Raw genomic sequence first — 21,232 nt, forward strand, 5'->3', positions numbered from 1 at the left:
AAAGAAAGGAGAGGAATAAAAGAAGTCAAATGAAGGAAAAGGAAAAAAAAAATCCTCTTTCCATCAACCAGACTTAGTTAAAATAACCATTGTGAGAGGAAATTTTTTTGGCATCAAGTCAATTTTCAATTTTGTAATTAGTAATGTTAACATATTAGACCACAAATATTTACCAGTGGAAATATCCTCTCAATAAGCTATGCCAACCAATGCATTAGCTCAAACTATGGCCATGAGAGAATGACACAGAGATTCTGCAAGGTTTTGTGGAAAGCAAATGGAGCAAACTTCAGGAATAGTCACCAAAAATAAAGACTCAGGAAACCAGAAAAGTTGGCAACATAAAACACTAGGAAGATTAGAGGCCAAAATATTAAGGCTGGGACTGTAACTGAAACTAAGGTGAATTGCACTGTGGCGCCCATTCCAGAATATCTACCCCTCTGCTCTCCCTTCATGCTGCAGGGCCTTACAACCAACGCTAATTCCCGGAAAATCAATCTGGTTCTTGCAAAAACCAGACTGAATTAGGATTTTTGTTTACTATCTTTTACCCTGAGGGTGGGCCAGGACACTTTTTAAATGTGGTGGTCTTTCTGCCTGTTGTTTCTTTTTAATAATTTTCATAAATGATAGAAATATAATTTTAAAGTATTTTTGTTGTCATTTAGGCCAGAGTTATCAGCCTCTACTATTTCCTAGAGGTGAGAGGCTTTCAAACCTTCAATTGCTCCAGGATTTGTAAAAAAAAATACCTCTTTAGCCAGGCACAGTAGATAACACCTCTAATCCCAGCACTTTGGGAGGCTGAGGCAGGTGGATCACTTGAGGTCAGGAGTTCAAGACAGCCTGGCCAACATGCTGAAACCCCATCTCTACTAAAAATACAAAAATTAGCTGGGTGTGGCGGTGCATGCCTGTAATCCTAGCTACTTGGGAGGTTGAGGCAGGAGAATCACTTGAACTCGGGAGGCAGAGGTTACAGTGAGCTGAGATCATGCCACTGCACTCCAGCCTGGGTGACAGAGTGACAATCTGTATCAAAGAAAATTAATAATAATAATAACTCTTTAGAAGAAAAATTATATGTGCTTGCACACACACACACACACACACACACACACAAAGAAACTGAGTACTTTGATCCTGGGTGATATCAGCACTAAAAAAGAAGTACCTAATTTCCACCAGGACACAAAACCAGGGATCTGTTGTTAGTTACAGCTTTAAGAGACTTCATGCAGGGACCAAGAGTGACAGGAGAAAAGTCGACCAGGATTGTTTTGCCTCCACTGTTTTCCATACTGCATGATGCCCCACATGAATCCCTTTATTAGAAAGCCTCATGTCAAGGCTTTTTGTTCTTCTAGAATCCTCTGTGAATAGAAATATAACTTGGAGAGGCAATATCTTAAAAGCTGTCATCAACCAGTCACTTAAGCAGGATTATCTGAAAGGCAGCTGATAACAAGTACCAGTGTTAATAGGACACATGATAGGTGCTCCAGTGAAAAGAAGAGCACTAGACACATGAAAAACACCTAAAAATAATTAGAAATTGTAAAAAAAAAAAAAATCATTATAATTGTTCTCCAGATATCCCAGGGCTAGAACACTCTCTACAACCAATTCATGAAAAAAAAAAAAAAAAAAAAAAAAAAGGTGTAAAAATATGAGATTACATGACTGTTTTTAGAAAAATATAATTTATGACTCAGATGAATTGTACTCTTCAAAGAAGTTGCCAAGGGAGGGTGTAAACATTCCAGAAATGTTTCCATGATTAAAAGCGTCTATATATCTTCTTTATATAAACTCCTTGTTTTTTTGGAAATCGCATCACAGCATCTGTCCCTCTACTTTAAATCTCCTTGATGATGGCAGAAGTTCCCATCTGAAGGTGATTTGACATCTAAAAATAACTAAAACTCATTTAGAGCCAACAGTGAAGAATTCAGGGTGAACAGTTACAGTGAATAAGTTCAGTTTTGGTCAAAATCATAGAACGACTAAAATACAGTAAAGCTAATGGGAATTGCTCATTAACTGGTTCTAGGATTGACAATTAAATAATTAATCCATTAGCAATCTATTAAAAGCAAAAACCTGTTGAAATGTAAAGGAGGAATGTGGAGAAAAATACATCCCAACTCAGTTCCAGTGAGAATAGTTGACGCCCTATGGCCAACGTTGAAAGACTGATGCAGGACTGATAAAGGAGAAAGAAATCAAAGCCAGATTCTAACTTGTGAGGCAAGTGTCAGGTGTCATCCTTCCTAGGAATCAGTCTGTCCTTCCTCAGGGTACATATGGTTCCCATTATAACCCTTATCATACTACATTATAATTATTATTGAATAAGTCAGTCTCCCTTACAAGACTCTCAGCTCCTGTTTCGTACTACTAGTGCAATGGAACATTAATAATTGGGAGTTACATAAATGAATGAACAACACCCATTGGACATGTAAATCACAGTTACATTATTATTAAAGTCTTGCTTATGGTCCCACCTTATTTGGAATCATATGGGTTAATAGAGACACAGCCTAAGGAAACTTTTTTGCTTTTACTGACCTTTAGTTATATGGATCAAGGAATGTTGGAAACTTGTTGATTTTTTAAAAAACATAAATTTGTTAGTCTTTTATGTTTTTTTCAATGCAGCTGGGACACTGAAGTTGAAAAAACATTTAGTGTTCAAAATCCTACCATTTGGCTGCTTGGTATATACTGACTTCTGACTTCCTCTGAGACAGTGAGAAAACAGCTTGGCGGGAAAAATGAAGATAGAGTAAGTGCAAAAGCTTACAGGATGCCACAGGGGAAAGAAAAGAGCAACACCTCAGACTATCATAAACTGACTCTGTTGTAGAGCATTCTAAAGAATCAAGGGAGATACAGATTGCCTACAATCCCATGTCTTTCAGGAAGATTGCCAAGTACAGAATTTCTACTTTGCTCAAGTCATTATTCTAGTAATTTTCCTCCACAACTTGAAACCTAGTGAGATAGTTAATAATACTTATTCTGAAAGCAGCTTTCAAAAATGCCAATATTCTCCCAAAGTTTCAATGCTGACCAAACTGATTTTTTTTTTTAGTTTGCAAAGATAAATTATGACTGAAAACATACAGTAATTTGAGCTTGTGGAGGTATGCGTGTGTGTGTGTGTGTGTGTGTGCGTGCGTGTGTGTGTGTGCGTATGAGAAAGAAAGATTTAGAGGAAGGATTGAAGGAGCAGAGAATGCTATGTTTTATTCTGTAGCATTTTCCTGAGAAGCCGATATTTTTTCAGGGTTTTTCAACTATAAGTTTAGGAGAAAATGTAGTCAATCATGAAAGTACAGAAAGATACAACTTCCTATCTATATTCCCTTAGTACATTTATTTCTTACTATCTTTTTCCTTTGATAAAAAAGTCCCTCCCAAACCCAGTTTTTTTTTTTCAATTATTCAGTAAAAAGGCCCAGCAAGAAACCAGCTTAAGTGATAAAAAAATAAGCCAAACATTTTTTGAACCCCTGAGCAAAATCCTTGATTTTTTTTCCTTTTGTAAATTGAGACTTTCCTCTCTAGTTCTGAAGCATATTTTCTCTCCTTTCTTCAATAAGACATTTCAGCTTTTGCGCAGAGTGATAAAATAATATGTCTTCAATTCTCCTCCACAGATGAATGCTAGGAATAAAATGTGACAACGTAACTCTGCTATTTTTGGTTACAAGATATTCTTTTTGAAAAAACTATTTTTTTCCCTAGGAAAATACTTAGCTTCAGTTTTTGGCATCATTATTTTATTTTTGTTTATATTTCCCACCATCTTCCCCAAAGCTAGTTTTTTTTCAATAATACGTAATAGATATTACATTAATCAATATCCAAAGTGTCACTTTGATTTTTATAGTGTCTTACATTTCCCAGAGAGTATTAAATGAATTAATTAAAGATCAGAGATAAAGAGAAGTTGAATGATTTGCTCAAAACCAGAGATCAAGACTAAAATAAATCTTGTAAAATCTGTATCTACCTCCTAGCCAGGATTGTAACCACTAATACGATGGCATATTATACGGTAAGTTTGTAGCTTTTAGATGTGAGAATCTTTCTGCATTTCAATTTCTTTTGATATTAAGCAGTATGTGATGAATATTCTTTTTCTTTCTCATATGAAGCCGAATTAAAACAAAATTCACAGCTCAAGTAGCAGTACTCTTTTAGTATACTAATGACAAAGATCAAAAAGGCATCACACCTGTCAACTCTGAACTCCAGGTAAGTTTCGCAAATATGCATGATACAATAATTAGGACTAGAAACGTTTCTGAATTTCCTTTGTTTAGGCTTCACACAAATTACTCTCATTTTTTTTGCTCAGTATCTCTGTAGCTTAACGTGTAGAACCGAGCATTTCTGAAGAGAAATGCATATAGCCATATATACATGTAGGTTGTAAAAGTTCTATATTATATGGATCAATTTTTTTTTTCCAAGCCATGTCTGTTCTTCTTTCACGATGTGCATATGCTATCTTATTAACAGTAATACGACATAGTGGAGACATCAGACACTTCATATCCCTCCAGGGTGTGCCTTCATCTAATGATTAGCAAGCAATATTCTAGATAATATTTTAAATGGTAAGCATAAATTCTTCATTAAACTATTTGTCTGGCTAACCAGTGCAGTTACATGATTATTTGCCATTAGGATGTCCTGACTTGTGCTCTGACAATAACTGTTCTAAATTTACAAAAAAAAAAAAAAAGTCAAAAATGATTTCAAAATGAATAGCCATGAATTCTCAAGAACTCGTAAACATACATTTTTATTATTAACTGTGTGAGGTGAGTGTTGACACTATTTTTTTACTGAGGATTGAAAACAACTGCCACTTGTCTGGGTGAATACAAAGACTCACAAGTGTATTCCTGGTGTATCCAGGAAACATCTTGCAAGAATGATAATAATAGACACAGAGCAAATCATGTATTTCATCAAGTTCTTACAATGAGATCATACAAAACACGCTGCATCCTTAATCTTTTCTTCTTCTCTTGAACTCTCCTTGAAAGCATACCAATATTTTCACTGAAGTTTATAGATTCAAAATTAATTGTCCACTTTCAGACACTAAATTTGAAACAGCTTTCCAAATCAAGCCAAATTGTTCCAGCCCCTAATTGGCTTATACTCTACTCATATAGTAATTGCAGATTATATTTGTGGTGCCCACAATTAGTCAGCAAATAACAAACACTATTCAACTTCCACAGTTATTTGCCTCTAAGTTGGTTGTTTACAACAGGGAGTTAAACTTTCAAAAGAATGATAAGGAGGTAATCTGTTGGGCATTGGGACCTGTGGGGGATTGGCTGGCTTCCTTACCATTTTAGTATACTTTATTTCCATTCATAGGAAACAAATGCAATAGTGGCAGTATTTTAATATCTATTGTTGGCCAGGTGAAGTGGCTCATGCCTGTAATACTAACACTATGGGAGGCCCAGGCGGGCAGATGGCTTAACATCAGGAGTTCCAGACCAGCCTGGGCAATGTGGCGAAACCCTGTCTCTACCATTTTTTTTTTTTTTTAAACTAGCCATACATGGTGGCACACACTTGTAGTCCCAGTTATTTGGAAGGCTGAGGTGGGAGAATCACCTGAGTCTAAGTGACACCCTATTTAAAAAAAGAAAATCTACTGCTGAGTAAACAAAACTCTATAAATGCATAAGTGGACTGAGGAAGCAGCCTCACGTAGTTAATTCACTAGTTTTGAAGTCTAACATTTTAAATGATTCTAATGATACTCATATCAACTCAGATCATATGTATTAAAAACATATTATATAACTGATCTCAAAGGTATATTACAAAGATCATATTTTGAGATATCTCAGTTGAAAAAAAATCCTACAGCGAAAAATGTCATCCACACATTAAGAATACAATGTCACAGCAAAAAAATCACTGCACCATTGTTTTCATAAAGAATCAACTTCAGATGGGCTTTGGTACTGCTTATGTACACTTTAGCTGATTAAAAATGTGTTTCATATTCTTTGAAGAAAAAAGGAAAAAAGCATGTATCATAAAAATGTATATAAATGTTTTAAATATAAAAGTAAAAAGATATTTTTTAAAAACTACTAAATGACATAGGTCATATTTTAATTGAATATTTAATAATGAACACCTAATTTAGGTAAAACTAGAATCTTGTATAAGTAATTCACTTTCACTTTATTTTCTTTCAAACACTGTGAAAGCTTAAAAAAAAAGCTCAAGAGAAAAACATATATTTTTTTTTTTGTAAAAAGTAAACAAAATGTACTTAAAGAAAAATCCTAGTCAAAATGTTATTCTCTATAAAAAGGAATTTTCCTGGCCGGGAGCGATGGCTCACACCTGTAATCCCAGCACTTTGGGAGGCCGAGGCCGGTGGATCACAAGGTCAAGAGATCGAGACCATCCTGGCCAACACGGTGAAACCCCGTCTCTACTAAAAATACAAAAAATATTAGCCAGGCATGGTGGCGGGCACCTGTAGTCCCAGCTGCTCGGGAGGCTGAGGCAGGAGAATCATTTGACCCAGGAGGAGGAGGTTGCAGTGAGCCAAGATTGTGCCATTGCATTCCAGCCTGGTGGCAGAGCGAGACTCTATCTCAAGAAAAAAAGAAAAGAAAAGAAGAAAAAAAGGCATTTTCCTATCCTGAATCAATTTGCAATAAACAAAAATAATGAAAATATTTTTTCCTACCTGCACTGATATAAATAACAAACTATATACATAATGAGTGAATTGAAGAATATTGAAATAAAATAATGAAAAAGAAAAAATATTTTATGAAGTGTTTATCAAAAGCACAGGACAGAACTGGTCTAATATACATCTTCCCATCTTTTGTTTTGTATAAGGTAAGGTTTAAGGTGAAACTATTTTTTTAAAAATTGGACTGAGTGACCTAATTTTAAGAACATAGTACAAGATACTAAAATAGCAAGGTTGGAATATCACTGAAGGGAAGAGAAGCAAGAGAATCCAATTCCATTCTCGCAGAATTAGTTTGCTGTAAAATAGATGTATTTCCTCTACTTCACATCTGCATTGCAGCCCAACTGTCCGTACCTAAACCTCAGTTTTACCATTTTACAAATTGTGTGACCATGAGCAAGTTAGTGAACGCTGCTGCACATTGCTTTGACAGCTACAAAATGAAGATAATTATAGGTGTTACTTTATCATTGTTATCACTATTTAATGAGTTAATATATGTAAAATATGTTGACCCGTGCCTAAAATATACTGTGCAATGTAAGTTTAGCTATTCATGTACTTATATATTATTTATATACTATTTACATATTATTACACTAAATCCGAAACCACATGAAGGAAGAAACTTGTTCCTGTTTCATTTATTACTTTTTCTCCAGTGCCCAGAATAGACCTTAACTATAACTGGCATATATTCTTTCTGAAATGTCAACCGCGTTACCTCTTTGTGTGTGTTTCATGTATGCATATGTATATATGCATATGAATATGTCCACTATATATAAATACATATTCACATACATACATTCCTTATTGAAGGTAAAACATTAAAGAAAACATCAAGTTTTAGTAACAAAGTAAATTGCAATGCCCTTGAACTAACAGTATAAGCATTAGTTTTGGAAAAATCCAGACTTTACCATGCACTGCTCCTAAATCCAACAGAAATGCCATCTCTGTATATGAAATTGATCCTTGTGTTCAACAATGAAATACACTGAAACAGATTTAGATGCAATTAAAAAATATATATTTGTTTATACCATCACTACTGCCATTTCCCTGAACAAGGGAACTGTTAAAGTTTCTAATATTAATTGTAGAGGGTCAAATGTAAAATTAGCTCTAGAAGCTTAGAAAGATACTTCTTAGAAAAAGTCTACTCGCTGTTATATTTTGTTGCCTAGAAATGCTGACCAAAAGAAAGAGAAGACTGAAGTTCCCCTTCCAGACTTTGATGAGTTTATCCTGTATTACCCTCACAAATTTGGCACTCCTACAGCACACTCGACACACATATACATATATATATATATATAGTTTTAGGTTATTCATTATTAATTTTATCATGGGATTTTTAAATTTTATTTTAAACATTGTAAAGTACAAAGGGAACAAAAGCATAATTTTTAATTTGTTCATGGATTGGTCTCATGATAAAACGTGTATTGCATGCATACATAATAATAGTGAAGAGTCACTCAGAGCATGGTACCAGCCTCAGTTACATGCCTGGCAGTTTCCATACGCCATGAGAAATCAGAACCACTGGATCTATGTCAGACCAATTATGCTACTGTGCGTGAAAATCCACTGAGATTGCGCTTTCATAAGAGGAATTATTAAGTCTGCGTTTCTGTTTCAACTGACTCCCTCTCCACTTAATTCCTATTGCTTTTCATTTTAATGCTGAAAATGCACTAAAATTTTAAGACTAAATATGAACATTGCCATTAAAAAGAACTGTTAAACTTGTGAAACAGTTTTTAGACTGTTTCATGTAAATGTTGATTTTACATTAATTAATATACCTTCATGCACTTATTGGTTAGCAGAATTTTTAAAAACTGAGATGTTATGTAATGTCAGAAATCTCCATGAAAGCTTAACATTGCAGGCAACAGTGATGTGCCTAATAAGTTATAGTAAGCTAAACAATGTATTTTAAATTTGATGCTTATGCAAATGTAGTATAGATTCATATATTTTTCACAAAAGCAATAGCAATTGTACCTTTTTTTTTTTCAGTTTAAGAACACATCGATAAGTTGGTTTTTTGGAGCTCATCAAGGCAAGGCAAGTTTCCTTTAAAATGGGAAGTATACTGTCCCAGGAATGGACAGGTTGTGTGTAATAATGACAAGCTCATGAAGAAACAATGGTCCAGTCCAACGTGTTTCTGCTCAGAACAAAAACAGATTCCATTACAGACTAAATTATGCCCTGTAATCCCCAATATGACTGTACTTGGAGATAGGGCCTTTATGGAGAAAATTAAGGTTAAATGGGGTCATAAAGTTAGGGCTCTAATCTGACAGGACTAGTGTTCTTATATAAAGAGGAAGAGACACCAGAGCTTTCTCTCTCCACTCAGGCACAAAGGAAGGGTCACCTGAGGATGCAAAGAAAAGGCAGAGACCTACAGCCAGTAAGAAAGACCTCATCAGAATTTGACAGCACCTTGACCTGAGACTTCTAACCTCCAAAACCAAGAGAAAATTAACTTCTGTTGTTTAACACACCTGGTCTGGGGTATTTTTGTTATAACATCCTGAGGAGACTCAGACTCTCTACTAACCTGGAATTTTTTTAACTGTAAAAAAGAATGTTATCAAATTATTGTGTTTCCTATACTACCTAGTTTATGACACAAAGCTTTACCTCTCCATCTTTACCAGGGACATGTCAATAGCACTGAAAGTCATTCTCACTATACCCAGTGCCTATTGGTATATGTGGAAGCCCACACCCAGTTGAAGAACCTTGATCTGAAATTAGCGTAACTTTGAAGACAGTCACTAGGATAAGAAGGTATCACAAGATCAAACAAGTGATAAGTGTAACACATACATACACACACACACACACACGTATACATATATATTTTTTGAGACAGGATCTCCCTCTGCTACCCAGGCTGGAGTGCAGTAGCGTGAACACGGTCACTGCAGCCTCAAGCTCCTGGGTTCAAGCGATCCTCTCACCTTTGCCTCTCAAAGTGTTGAAATTACAGGTGTGAGCCACTGCAACCAGACTATATTTTAAATATAATATATTGAAAATGCCCCCAAAAGTGTAAATGCAGCTGAAAAAGAGGTTAGGGAAATTCATAGATAATTAGAAATATTCTCTTCAGTTGCTTTCGTACTTCAAAAAGTTGCAAATGGTTTATATGACTCCCATAAACTCTGTCATGTAATCAGAGCAGGAGTTATAATCTAAAGTGACAGAAGAGGAGTTTCCAGAGACTTCAAGACTTGAAGGGGACTTCACAAGGTCACACCAGCCAATCAGTGACAGAGCTGGGGCTAGAAGGCAGATTTAGATTCCCTCATCCAGCTTTAGTTTTCTATGTTTCCAGAGACCTTTGAGGACTAAACCAGTAAGAAGGTGGTAAGAATTTCCAAATTTCACCAGCATAGCTTACATTTTGCAATCAGAGTGGAGAAGAGGGGTTGGTGTTAAAAACTCAAGTTTCTAGGCTATAGAACAGACTTCCTAGAACTGAGTTGCTAAGAATGGCGCATGCAAAACTTGCATTTAAAATGATATTTATGTCAGATAAAAATCACACGTCTATTACACTTGGTTAACATAGCCCCACACCACATTAGGAGAATTATGAGTTCATCCCGATTTTTTAATTAAAAATAGTTTTAATTCCATTTAATCTTTATTGTTGAATGAAATATATTTATATATTTTTTTACATATTTTTATAAATGAAATATGTTATCTATTATATATTAACATAAATGAAATCTATTATCCCTCAAATTATTGAAATACTTAGTCCATCCAAGCAGTATGGGGTAGGAGAGCCCTTTACATTTGGTCTGCTCTAAATATTCCATAGATTTTTATCATTTGTATTTTTTCAAGTTTCCTCTAACAGTGAAAAATAGGCCTTCATTATCCTCTGTAAGTCTCAGCTTCCTCCAGTTAAGTTAGGGTAAGAAACCACGGCATGGCAATAATGTGTCAAAAAGTGGCAACTATTTTTTACTACACTTGTCTAATACAACAGTAGAGAGGAGGCAGGTATGGTGCCATGCAGTTTTTCTACTTTCTTTTTCCCCTTTTACTTCTTTGTTCCCCTCTTTCTCCCATAAGTATGAGCAGAAAACGAATGGAGACAAAGCAGACTAGATATTCTCATCTGAAAACAAAAACCAAACCCAAACAAGCCACTTGGTCTAAATGGGAGGAAGTGAAGGTTTCCTACTTCTTCACATTAATCTTGTAATCCTATTTCATGATGTTTACTGGCATCCTTATGGTCACCAAGGCCCTGGTCCAAAATTCCAGGCCACAAACATTTGCTTTTGTCAGGCTTGAACATCCTTCTCTGATACAATCTCACCCTACCTCCCCAACTCCTCACTAGAATTCAAAACACCTTAACACAGTCTCAGTCTTCTAAGCTACTCAAGGTTACCCATCTTTCCTCAAGGCCCCAATCAAAATTCCCGTTTCTTAAGGACTATTGATCTTTGTGAGTGACTGACCTAGTTATCCACTTAGAGCAACTTACACCCTGGCGAGCTAAAGGCTGAACCAAACTCCTTCAGAGATCACTTACGGTCGTTTACACTTTAAAAGAGGAGTTCTTCGAATATTCTGGGCTGCTTAGAAGTGACTTTCAGTTGCAAGGCATCCCTCTGCTCTCAAATCACTGCCCATTGCTCTCAAGATACAGCATATTCCTCTTTGCTTAGTAAACCCAGATATGCCCCGCCTCACCTTTAAACATGACTGTTTGGCCGGGCGCGGTGGCTCAAGCCTGTAATCCCAGCACTTTGGGAGGCCGAGACGGGCAGATCACGAGGTCAGGAGATCCAGACCATCCTGGTTAACGCGGTGAAACCCCGTCTCTACTAAAAAATACAAAAAACTAGCCGGGGGAGGTGGTGGGCGCCTGTAGTCCCAGCTACTGGGGAGGCTGACGCAGGAGATTGGTGTAAACCCGGGAGGCGGAGCTTGCAGAGAGCTGAGATCGCGCCACTGCCTGCTAGCCTGGGCGACGGAGCGAGACTCCGTCTCAAAAAAAAAAAAAAAAAAAAAAAAAAAAAAAAAAAAAAAAAACCGGCCTGACATTAGACTGAATAATATCTGCAGGAACATATCAGCTGACGAAAACAGAGATTCGTCCGTGTGTTTGTGGGCACATGTATCTATATCTTCTCCAGATAATGATATTCAGAAAAATGCTAAAAATCTGTATGTTTTTGTGGTTGTTCTTCGTACCCCCTCAAAATGTCAAAGTGTACTGCACGACCAGTGTTTCTCCTACTTGCCTCAAACATTTGCTTTAGTTTAGCTTGTCTAAGGCTTCCGTGCTTACACCACCAAGGAGAAGAAGGGAAGTAGGGAGATCAGAGAATTGCCCATGTGCTACGGAAACAAGGGTCACACACCACACAAGGAAGGCAGGGACTCTGGCCAACACAGCAGGTAGACTTTCATGTTGGAGACACCCACCCAGCTGGGGCAGAAAACAGCAACGATGAGGCTCTCAGAGCCTGATATAAAATAGCCACACCATATTTCAACAACCCAATGTGGATGGATCTGCAGGCTACCTAGCAACAAAGCCCAGGCCCTTTGTTTATTTGTTCAACAAACATTTATGAGTGCCTCCTCTAAGCCCAGCACTCTACTGGACACTGGAAATACTGTGATGGCAAGAAAAAACTTGAGGGCAGTCCCTCTGAGCTTCATGTCTCCCTTGCCTCATATATATTATTTCTTAATTGTCCTATGTACGAAGACAGGGAACTTACTCTAGTTGTTGGTGTATGTTCACTCCAAAGCTTTGCGGTGTGTACTAAAGATATAGAAAATCATGGCCAGGCGTGGTGGGTCACGTCTGTAATCCCAGCACTTTGGGATGCCGAGGTGGGTTGATCACTTGAGGTCAGGAGTTCGAGACCAGCCTGACCAACATGGTGAAACCCCATTTCTACTAAAAATACAAAAAATTAGCCAGGCATGGTGGCAAGCACCTGTAATCCCAGCTACTAGGGAGTTTGAGGCAGGAGAATCGCTTGAACCTGGGGGGCAGAGGTTGAATTAAGCTGAAGCTGTGCTGCTCCACTCCAGCCTGAGCCACGGAGCCAGACTCCATCTCAAAAAAAAAAAAAAAAAAAAAAAGATACAGAAGATTAATACATTTTCTAGAAAACGAATGGATTAAAAAAAATCAGGCACATCAAAGAAAAGTGTTTTGCAAAGTTGCAGATAGAAAATTATTCCCAGAGAGATATTTCCAACTGTGGAATTGCTCCCAAAAGACTTTGGTAGGTTTTCTTTTAAGATAACCTAAAAAATAAAGTTATAAAAAAAAAAAAAGTTATAAAGTGATTTGCCTAATTCTTGAGAGTTTTGTTTTTTAATCACATATGTGGCTGTAGTTTATAAGTCCAGTCGAAAATTGGATCTCCAAATTATACCAGCAAGGGTTTTTTTTTGTTTTTTTTTTTTTTTAGTAGTATGAAGTGCAGTTTGTGACTCAAAAAGTTTGAAAAACTGGACCTGTTTTAAGGAATTCTTCTATATTCCAAAACATACATTTCAAAACTTCCCTCAAATGTTTTTGGTATTCTTGAATTATGACCGAATATTTTTTCATAGACATTATAAGGTTATTAAGCTAGCTAGTTCCATCAGAGTCATGAAAAAGCTGTTCATTATTTCAGTATCCTTACCTCAGAATACTGGTGGTCTTCCTTACAGCTTATTCTGAGGTACAAGTAAGCAAACACGCATTCAATGTTTTGAAACATAAGAGGCATGATACAAATATAAACTCTTATTTTTCTGCCCGCTGTCGTGGTGGACACCTGTACTCCCAGCTACTTGGAGGCTGAGGCAGAAGGATCCCCTGAGGCCAGGGATTCGAATCCAACCTGGGCAACATAATGAGACACTTGTCTCTTAAAAAAATAAAATTTCTAAATAAAATAAACTATTCTTTTTCTGCCCTGTTATCATCTTTATAATACATTAATCCCCTGAGGCCAAAGACTCTATCTTATTATTCTTTTAGTACCACGACCAGTACTGATAGATCAAGGAAACGTTATCCAAAGGATGAACTACTCTAAAATAGACCAGTCTCTAGCATCTCATATTCCTTCTCAGATTTTGAAATGGAGAATTAACTATTGTCTTCTAGTTTAAAATAAAATATCCACATGCTAAAATATATAGGATAATATGTGGTTTGCTCTGTCTTCATCTGTCCACTGTCCACAGGCACCTCCGTAAATGGTACGTTCCAGTAATTACAAAGGAGACTTACTGACCTAGAGACCTGAGTTTGATAGCAACAACTGGGTGAAGGGTAATTGGGGAGGCGCTGGGCATGTTAAGGGACTGGGAAGGGGGACTGGGATTCTGTATCTGTTCAATAAACCAATGGCATGTGTTCAAAGATTTTTTTTTAATCACAAGAATAGTAGAGGAATGATAATAGACTTCTCAAAAGCTTTCTGCTGTTGATAAATGTTGCTATAATCAGCATGCTGTTGATCATTCTGATTCAGCTTAATAGTACACTAAAATCCTTGAGAGTGTTAGCATTTTTTTTTCCTGCTTTGATTTACTATGTTTTCCAATCATAATAGTAAATGGCCATAACTTCCTACACCAGTCTAGAGTGCTGGTTCTCAAACATTTTTGACTGCTTCCACAATAAGACAGATTTTTAACGTAACAACCAAGAACAGAAACACACACCTCCACACAAACACAACTGAAACAAAAATTGCACAAGACAATATTTACTGTTACTATGGGTGATGTACTCTGTATTTTTCTATTTTATTTTGTACTTTTCTAATTGTGGTAGAGACTCAATAAATTGATTCATACTTCAAGAGTGTGTTGCAACCTATTTAGAAAATGCTAATCTACAATGTTCTTCTTTGTGAAGGTATTCATAAATATCACTTCTATGTGATTGAACATTAAATTAACCCAAAATTCTAGACTTTATTTTTTCTGTAATTTGTTTTTCAGTTGATGTGACTTGTTACAGTATTTATATTTGAAGTATGTCTAGTGACGTTTACTACTTGGAATGAGGAAAACAAGCATTCTGAAGAAGCAGAGATTGGTACAGGTTCCTTTCACACTAGTCCTTGTGTTCAAAACAAAATAGGAGGTTAAGGATAATTAAGTTTTATACAGAAATCTTACTGTACTTGCAATGATGTTTCTGAAAATTCCCCTTTTGAGAGATTAAATACACAGCTTATGAAACAAAAATCCTCAGGTATACATTAGAGATTCACAGGGGTTATAGCGCATTTCCTATCACTTCCAGTGTCCTTCCAATATTTATTTATTTATTTATTTGTCTTAAACAGCTCTTATATTGAGAGTGATTCACCAAAAGATCTAGAGAATTTGGCATTCTTGCTTCCAAAATTTATGGAAAATTCTAATAGGGCAGACAGCGTAGTATGTATTATAAAATTATTAAATGTTACATATGGAACACTTATTTTCTAGGCTCATAAACACATACGACATAACAAATAAAGACATAAACATATAAACATAAAGAGCTAGAGGGGCCATGCAGAGGACTCCCTGACATACCTATAATATCGCTTATACAACTAAAATTTAGTCACTTACTCTCTCAACAATATGCAACATGTTGAACTCTTTGAAGCTGCTTGAGTTTATGTTATCTGACATCAAACAAGATGTTTAATAACTATGGACTTCTGATGAATATAGTCCATAAAGAAGAGAAAGCCACATATTCCTTCTGAGTGTGACTACAGTGACTTTAGCAAATCAAAGTGAAAATTTCTAAATCTTCTTAAGGAATTAAAAAATAAATTCAAAAATGATATAAATATTTTGGTCACTATTTCAAGATTAAGAAAAAAGTCAATCCGTGCTCATTATAAATATAAAAAATTAGTTTCTCAAACTTGCTTTACAGATAATATTTTATAAATATTGCTCAAAGTTCTAGCATATATACATATATATATATGGAAACACACACAAACACACAAAACAGCATTTAAAAATACATGCACAGAATGAGCAAAAGATATTATCCTTCACCCTAACAGAACTATCTGACTGGCCTGTGATTACATGGCACATAAAAATATTGATCAATTTAGATTTTTATTCAAAATCAGTGTTTAATGTATTAAAGACAAAGATATGAGAGAGTGAATTTCCCTTTGACCACACAAAGTCTCAAACTTATTGTTGCAATATGTTTTTGGATTTTTTTAAGACGTCACTATAAAGTCTAATAGGTACTAACCGCCTCTTTAAGAATGGAATTCCTGGTGACTCAGACATCCATTAGTAGCACATTTCTGCATTACTACTATTTCATACATTTATTTTATTTTCATACTATTTTTCCACATATGAGAAAGAAAAAGACTCAAACATAAAATGTACAACAAGTGGAACAAGCAGTGATTGGCTGACACCCCACGGCCAAGGGCAGGCTCCAGCAGGTTTCGGAGTAGAAAGGTCATCACAGTATGGTGCATAATGGAGCATCATATTAGAGTGGAATTCAGCCAAACACAGTAATGTATGGATGTAGACGCATCTGAAAGAAGGAAAATAAAGATTTATGCAGGTAAAAAAAAAATCGATAAAGAAATTTTCCCCAATGTCTTATGCCCAACTGGAAAGCTATAGTAGAGATTGAGGAGCAGAGAAAAACTTAAATGCCAATTTTGTGTTTGTAAATAATAAACACGATTGGGGGTGGGGGAAGTTAACTTGTCAGAGGAATCCTATCTGGGAGCGTTAATAGCTTTTTGTTTGTACACAGCATTAGAGTTCAATACAAACATCACTACATTCCTGAAGCTAAACCTTTATTCCGCCTTTAAAACATTAATTCACCAGAAGTGATAATTAAGATTAGTTTTAGTGGTTTCAGCTAAATTCTTCCTAGAATGTGATTTTTCCCACAACACTAATGCTAAATAAAGCACTGTGTAATGTACCGCAAAAGAGTCACTGCTTTAGAAAAGATTCTAAGGGTTTTTTAAAAATAAGAAAAGCAAAGCTTACTCTAGATGTATGAGAACAGCTCTTACTATTTCTTTAGAGTCATAGTAAATAAATGAACGGGAAACTTTGCCATAGTCTAGAAATCAATTATATACTCCTTATACATAACTATTTCAAACAAAATTGGTTATATATATATATATTTAAAATACTGTATATAATTATACTAAATCTCCTACATAACCTCCACCACCACACCCTCCCAGGAAAGAAAAGATGTTAAAATGTCTAATGGAGTAGATTGCTATGATGGAGTAATGTCTTTGTCACACGATATTTAGTTTTAAAAATAGTTCAGATTTTATGTTTAAAATTAATAGATTCAATAATTTATATTTTGTCACTGTGCAAATTTAGAATCTAGTACACTAGATTGGCTAACTGCCTACCAAGGAAGCAATCCAATTGAAAACTAACAAAATGGATTATTCTTCTAAAAACTTGCTAGAAAACAAATTAAGAGAAAACATTCGTGCATGACAGTGTGTTAAGGATGCTACTAAAAGAAAATGTATGTGCAAAGTTGATAAAATGCGAACAAGCCCAGAAGCCAAAAGTAATATCAATATTGATGGAAAAGGTAAAAGATGATCACAATTAGAATGCATAAAATGTTTCATACGTAATGTGTAGAATGTTTTAATTCTTTTCTATTTAAGTGAATTTTTATTGAAATATACTAAATGCTAGGAAGGAACTTATGTCTGTTATCACTGTTGTGCTAACATTAAAAATTCTGTCAACAGAATATACGTTCTTAACCATGTTAAGATGCTTTACTCTATGTTATCAATTACAATCCTATATGAGGGAAAAGAATTATTAACTTCTTTTAAAATTCTGTAAATTTTGAATTATATTTTCCTAGATAATTTTACACAGAAGAACTGGAGCCTAAAGCAGAATTATAGTCTATTATAAAGATGTCAATCTTCATAGCCAAATATATAGTCATAAATATGTAAGTAAATTTCAACAGATTTCTACTGCAGTTGAAAGTTACAGAAATTCAGGTTTTTTTCCCCCAAAGGTGGTATGATCAGATAAATAAGAATACTGGACACTACATTCCATAACTTGGACTCTAGTCCACATTATATCCCTGATAATTTTGTAATCCCAATCAAGTCACTGTTTCATGCTGGGCCTCAGTCTCCTCTTCTATTAAAATGAGGGGACTGTTTAACACCTTGTAATTCTAAAATGTGATGATGCTAGTGATTTTAGGTACAGTCATTAAAATGTTGATTATAGTATATTTTATTTCAACATTGTGTATGTTTAAGTTTAGATATTTTCACATATTAATCTATAAACATCATGACTAAATAAGACTAATACAGCTATAAATGGTATGCACGAATATGTGTGTTTATGTCTCTGTGTGTAGTTTGTGATATAAACCTTGTTCATGCTTTTCCACATATGAGATATGAAATTACTCAAAGATAGAAAGATAAGAAAAAATGATTTTGCTCTATTTATTGTACTAGATGATTTATTAAAGTATTTAAACTGATTTTGTGTTCTTACAGCTAAGTCATTAATTGGTTTAGGATAAGTTTTGGATAAGGTTCAAATAATCATGAGGACTTCCATATAAATTGGCAAATTCATTGCTGATCAAATCAATGGATGACATTTTCCTTATTTCATAGACATCCAGAGATCCAGATAATGTTACTTTACTAGATGAGTAAAGACACAGCCTAACTTCCATCAGCTGTTAGTCTTTTGCTTACGGTATCAGGCCAAATGTAACAGAAATTTCACCATACGCAGATTCATTGTGCCTTATGAAAACATCCTTGGTTATAGACAGGAGAAACACATTGTAAAAATTATGCTTACAGAATGAGCACTGGAAGCTATGGTTGGCATCACTATGTAGATGCATTTCCACTAAAGAATATATATATTCTCTCTCTCTCTATATGTGTGTATATATATACATACACACACACCCATACACACAAATATAAATGAATTGATATTTAGTTTTCTTATTGCTTAATACATGACAGCAAGTCAACCATTTGCTTCCAAAATTGAAGCAATTAAAAAGATAAGTTCTCCCATATTTTTTCACTAAGTATACAATGAATATATTGAACATAATTTGATCACTAAAGAGAACATTATGAAGACAAACTGTGAAACTGTCACTGAAGTTAATGTAAATTATTTGTATCTCAGGATCAGCTGCAAATGGATTTTAAAATGGGTGTTTATTCAAGCTAAGTTCTTGCCAAAAATAAATTACCTTACTTTCCATTTACTAAATACAATAAAATTTTTACTTGTAAGTGCATCATCTAAATAACAACATATCAAAGATAAGCTCAATAGAATTCAAGAATAATAAGCAAAATAGTAACTGTACTTTTCATACTATTACTCTTTGGGGGGATTACATTATTTTAAAAGAAAACTGAAAAATGCTTAGCACATAGTAAAATACCGAAGACTTAAACAGAAAAATAGAATGCATTTGCCTTTACGTTATGAATGAAAAGCACACTTGTACTTCTAGTTCACAAAAGTTTAACAACCACCAAGACCAGGTTTACCAAGGAAGAATGAAACAGAAAAGTGGATACTTAATCTCAGTAATGCTGTCAATGATCCACATTTTGCTCAACTAAACACATTATTTAGTTGAGAGCAAAGGCTTCTGTTGGAAATGCAAAGGTATGAACTATGAAAATTTGGGCTACATCATCAGTGAGTTTTCTAAAGCGTGAATTTCGGAAATAATTCCAGCAGCTCTACCACACACATCTCCTAGAGTCTGCCAAAGAGTAACTATAGAAGCTTGATTTGAATGCCTGTCAAGTCTATGTAAACAAAACAAAAAGTAAGAGGTTAAGGGAGAGTATTATTTTCAAACTTCCATTTCTACAAAGCTGTTTAACCTATAATAATGAAAACAACAGGACTTAGGTACAACACTTTAAAATCTCTAATTTTCATAAAGATAACACTCTTAAGAAACATCACTTGAATTTTTTCACAAATAAAGAACTGCAATAAGGCAATTCAGGAAAACTATAAATAAAACGAAGGCTTTATGTAAAATGAAATCTCAATTTTTAAATTAGACCCTGCTATATAGAATTGAAAGAATACAACGGTCTAATTTTACCTTAGATAAATCCATTTATCAAAAGAAGGAAATTACTGCGAAACCCTATATTCTTTTTTTTTTTTCTTTGATTAAATCAGGTTTAATCAAAGGAAATATATTTTGGTAGTTCCGTAAAAATTAAAAGTGCATATATTTTAAAAATAAAAATAGGAAATTATCTACTTATGGCACAAACAAAAAGCAGAACAAAAAGGATTCTATTTATGTCAGATGTCAAAACGGAATGTAACTTTGTAAATGGATCCCTTGACCCTGACAGCAATATTGAGAAGATGAAGCATATCCATTACTATTACTAATTACATTAAGGGGAATGTGTTTCATTTGCCTTTATTTCATTTTAGGTCAGCTATTTACTTGTGATTAAAAGTGTATTCTTCTTCTGAATACCTAATGACAGAAAAGTTTTCCAAAGTCACTTTTGGCAAACTGTGTGATTCATTCCAATTCCTTTGAGGGTTTTCTCTTTTGGAATATGGACTGCTTTCCTCAGTTAAGAGGCTAACACCATATATTAGTTTATTTATAAGCATATCACTTTGCCTTTTAAATAGGATGCCAACAGTCTTGATATTAGCTGTTTTAAATATTCAAGAACATAGAGCTAACCTCATCTGATGAGCCAAATGAAGCTTAAGTGACAGCACAGAACATATGAACTGTTTGCATAAAATATCGGTAAAAGTGTCACTTGATATGTCCGCTCAAAAGCATAAGATTACACAATTTAGAATGCAAATGCTATCCAGCCACAGGACAGAAGTACCATTAGGATGAGAACCGAGATGTAAATATTCTGCAGACAGAGCTCTTCACACTTCTTTGCATTACGTGTTACTATTTTCTAGAGAAATGTCTATAAATCTCCATTTATTTTGGGGTGTTTATAAGTAATCTGTAAAATGTGCTACCATTTTAGCTAGAATCTTCCTTGTTTACAAAACTGATAAAAGCACCAAAACAATACAAAAATCAGCTTCTAACTCCATGTAACACAATAATACAACAGATATAAACACTCCACTATGTTAAATGTTGGTTTAAAATAAATAAATAATTCAAATTCATATACACCAAAGGACATATTTTCAAAAGCCATTTAATGCAAATGTAATTCGAACTGGTGTTTTCTTGGATTGCATTTGTTATTAGATATAAAAGCATATTCAGACTGTTTCTCCTTATCTGAATAGCTATAGTAAAGTACTATATATAGAAAATATTTATTTAAA

General features: G+C 34.7%; 1 protein-coding gene across 7 annotated transcripts in view; it reads right to left on the reverse strand.

Annotated features, from left to right (window-relative positions):
- Positions 1–21,232, reverse strand: part of PCDH7 (protocadherin 7) — a 421,565-nt gene that overhangs the window by 394,176 nt on the left and 6,157 nt on the right. Inside the window, exon 2 of one of the 7 annotated variants that reach the window (XM_008017694.3) lies at positions 15,916–16,379. The exons of the other annotated variants lie outside the window; for them this stretch is intronic. Within the exon in view, the coding sequence (XP_008015885.1) occupies positions 16,344–16,379 (36 nt within the window). The 3' untranslated portion in view covers positions 15,916–16,343. Of the gene's footprint in view, positions 1–15,915; positions 16,380–21,232 lie in introns of those variants that run through there. 7 annotated transcript variants of the gene reach the window in all.

This window comes from Chlorocebus sabaeus, chromosome 27 (genome assembly GCF_047675955.1).
Source record: "Chlorocebus sabaeus isolate Y175 chromosome 27, mChlSab1.0.hap1, whole genome shotgun sequence".
Taxonomy (NCBI): Eukaryota; Metazoa; Chordata; class Mammalia; order Primates; family Cercopithecidae; genus Chlorocebus; species Chlorocebus sabaeus.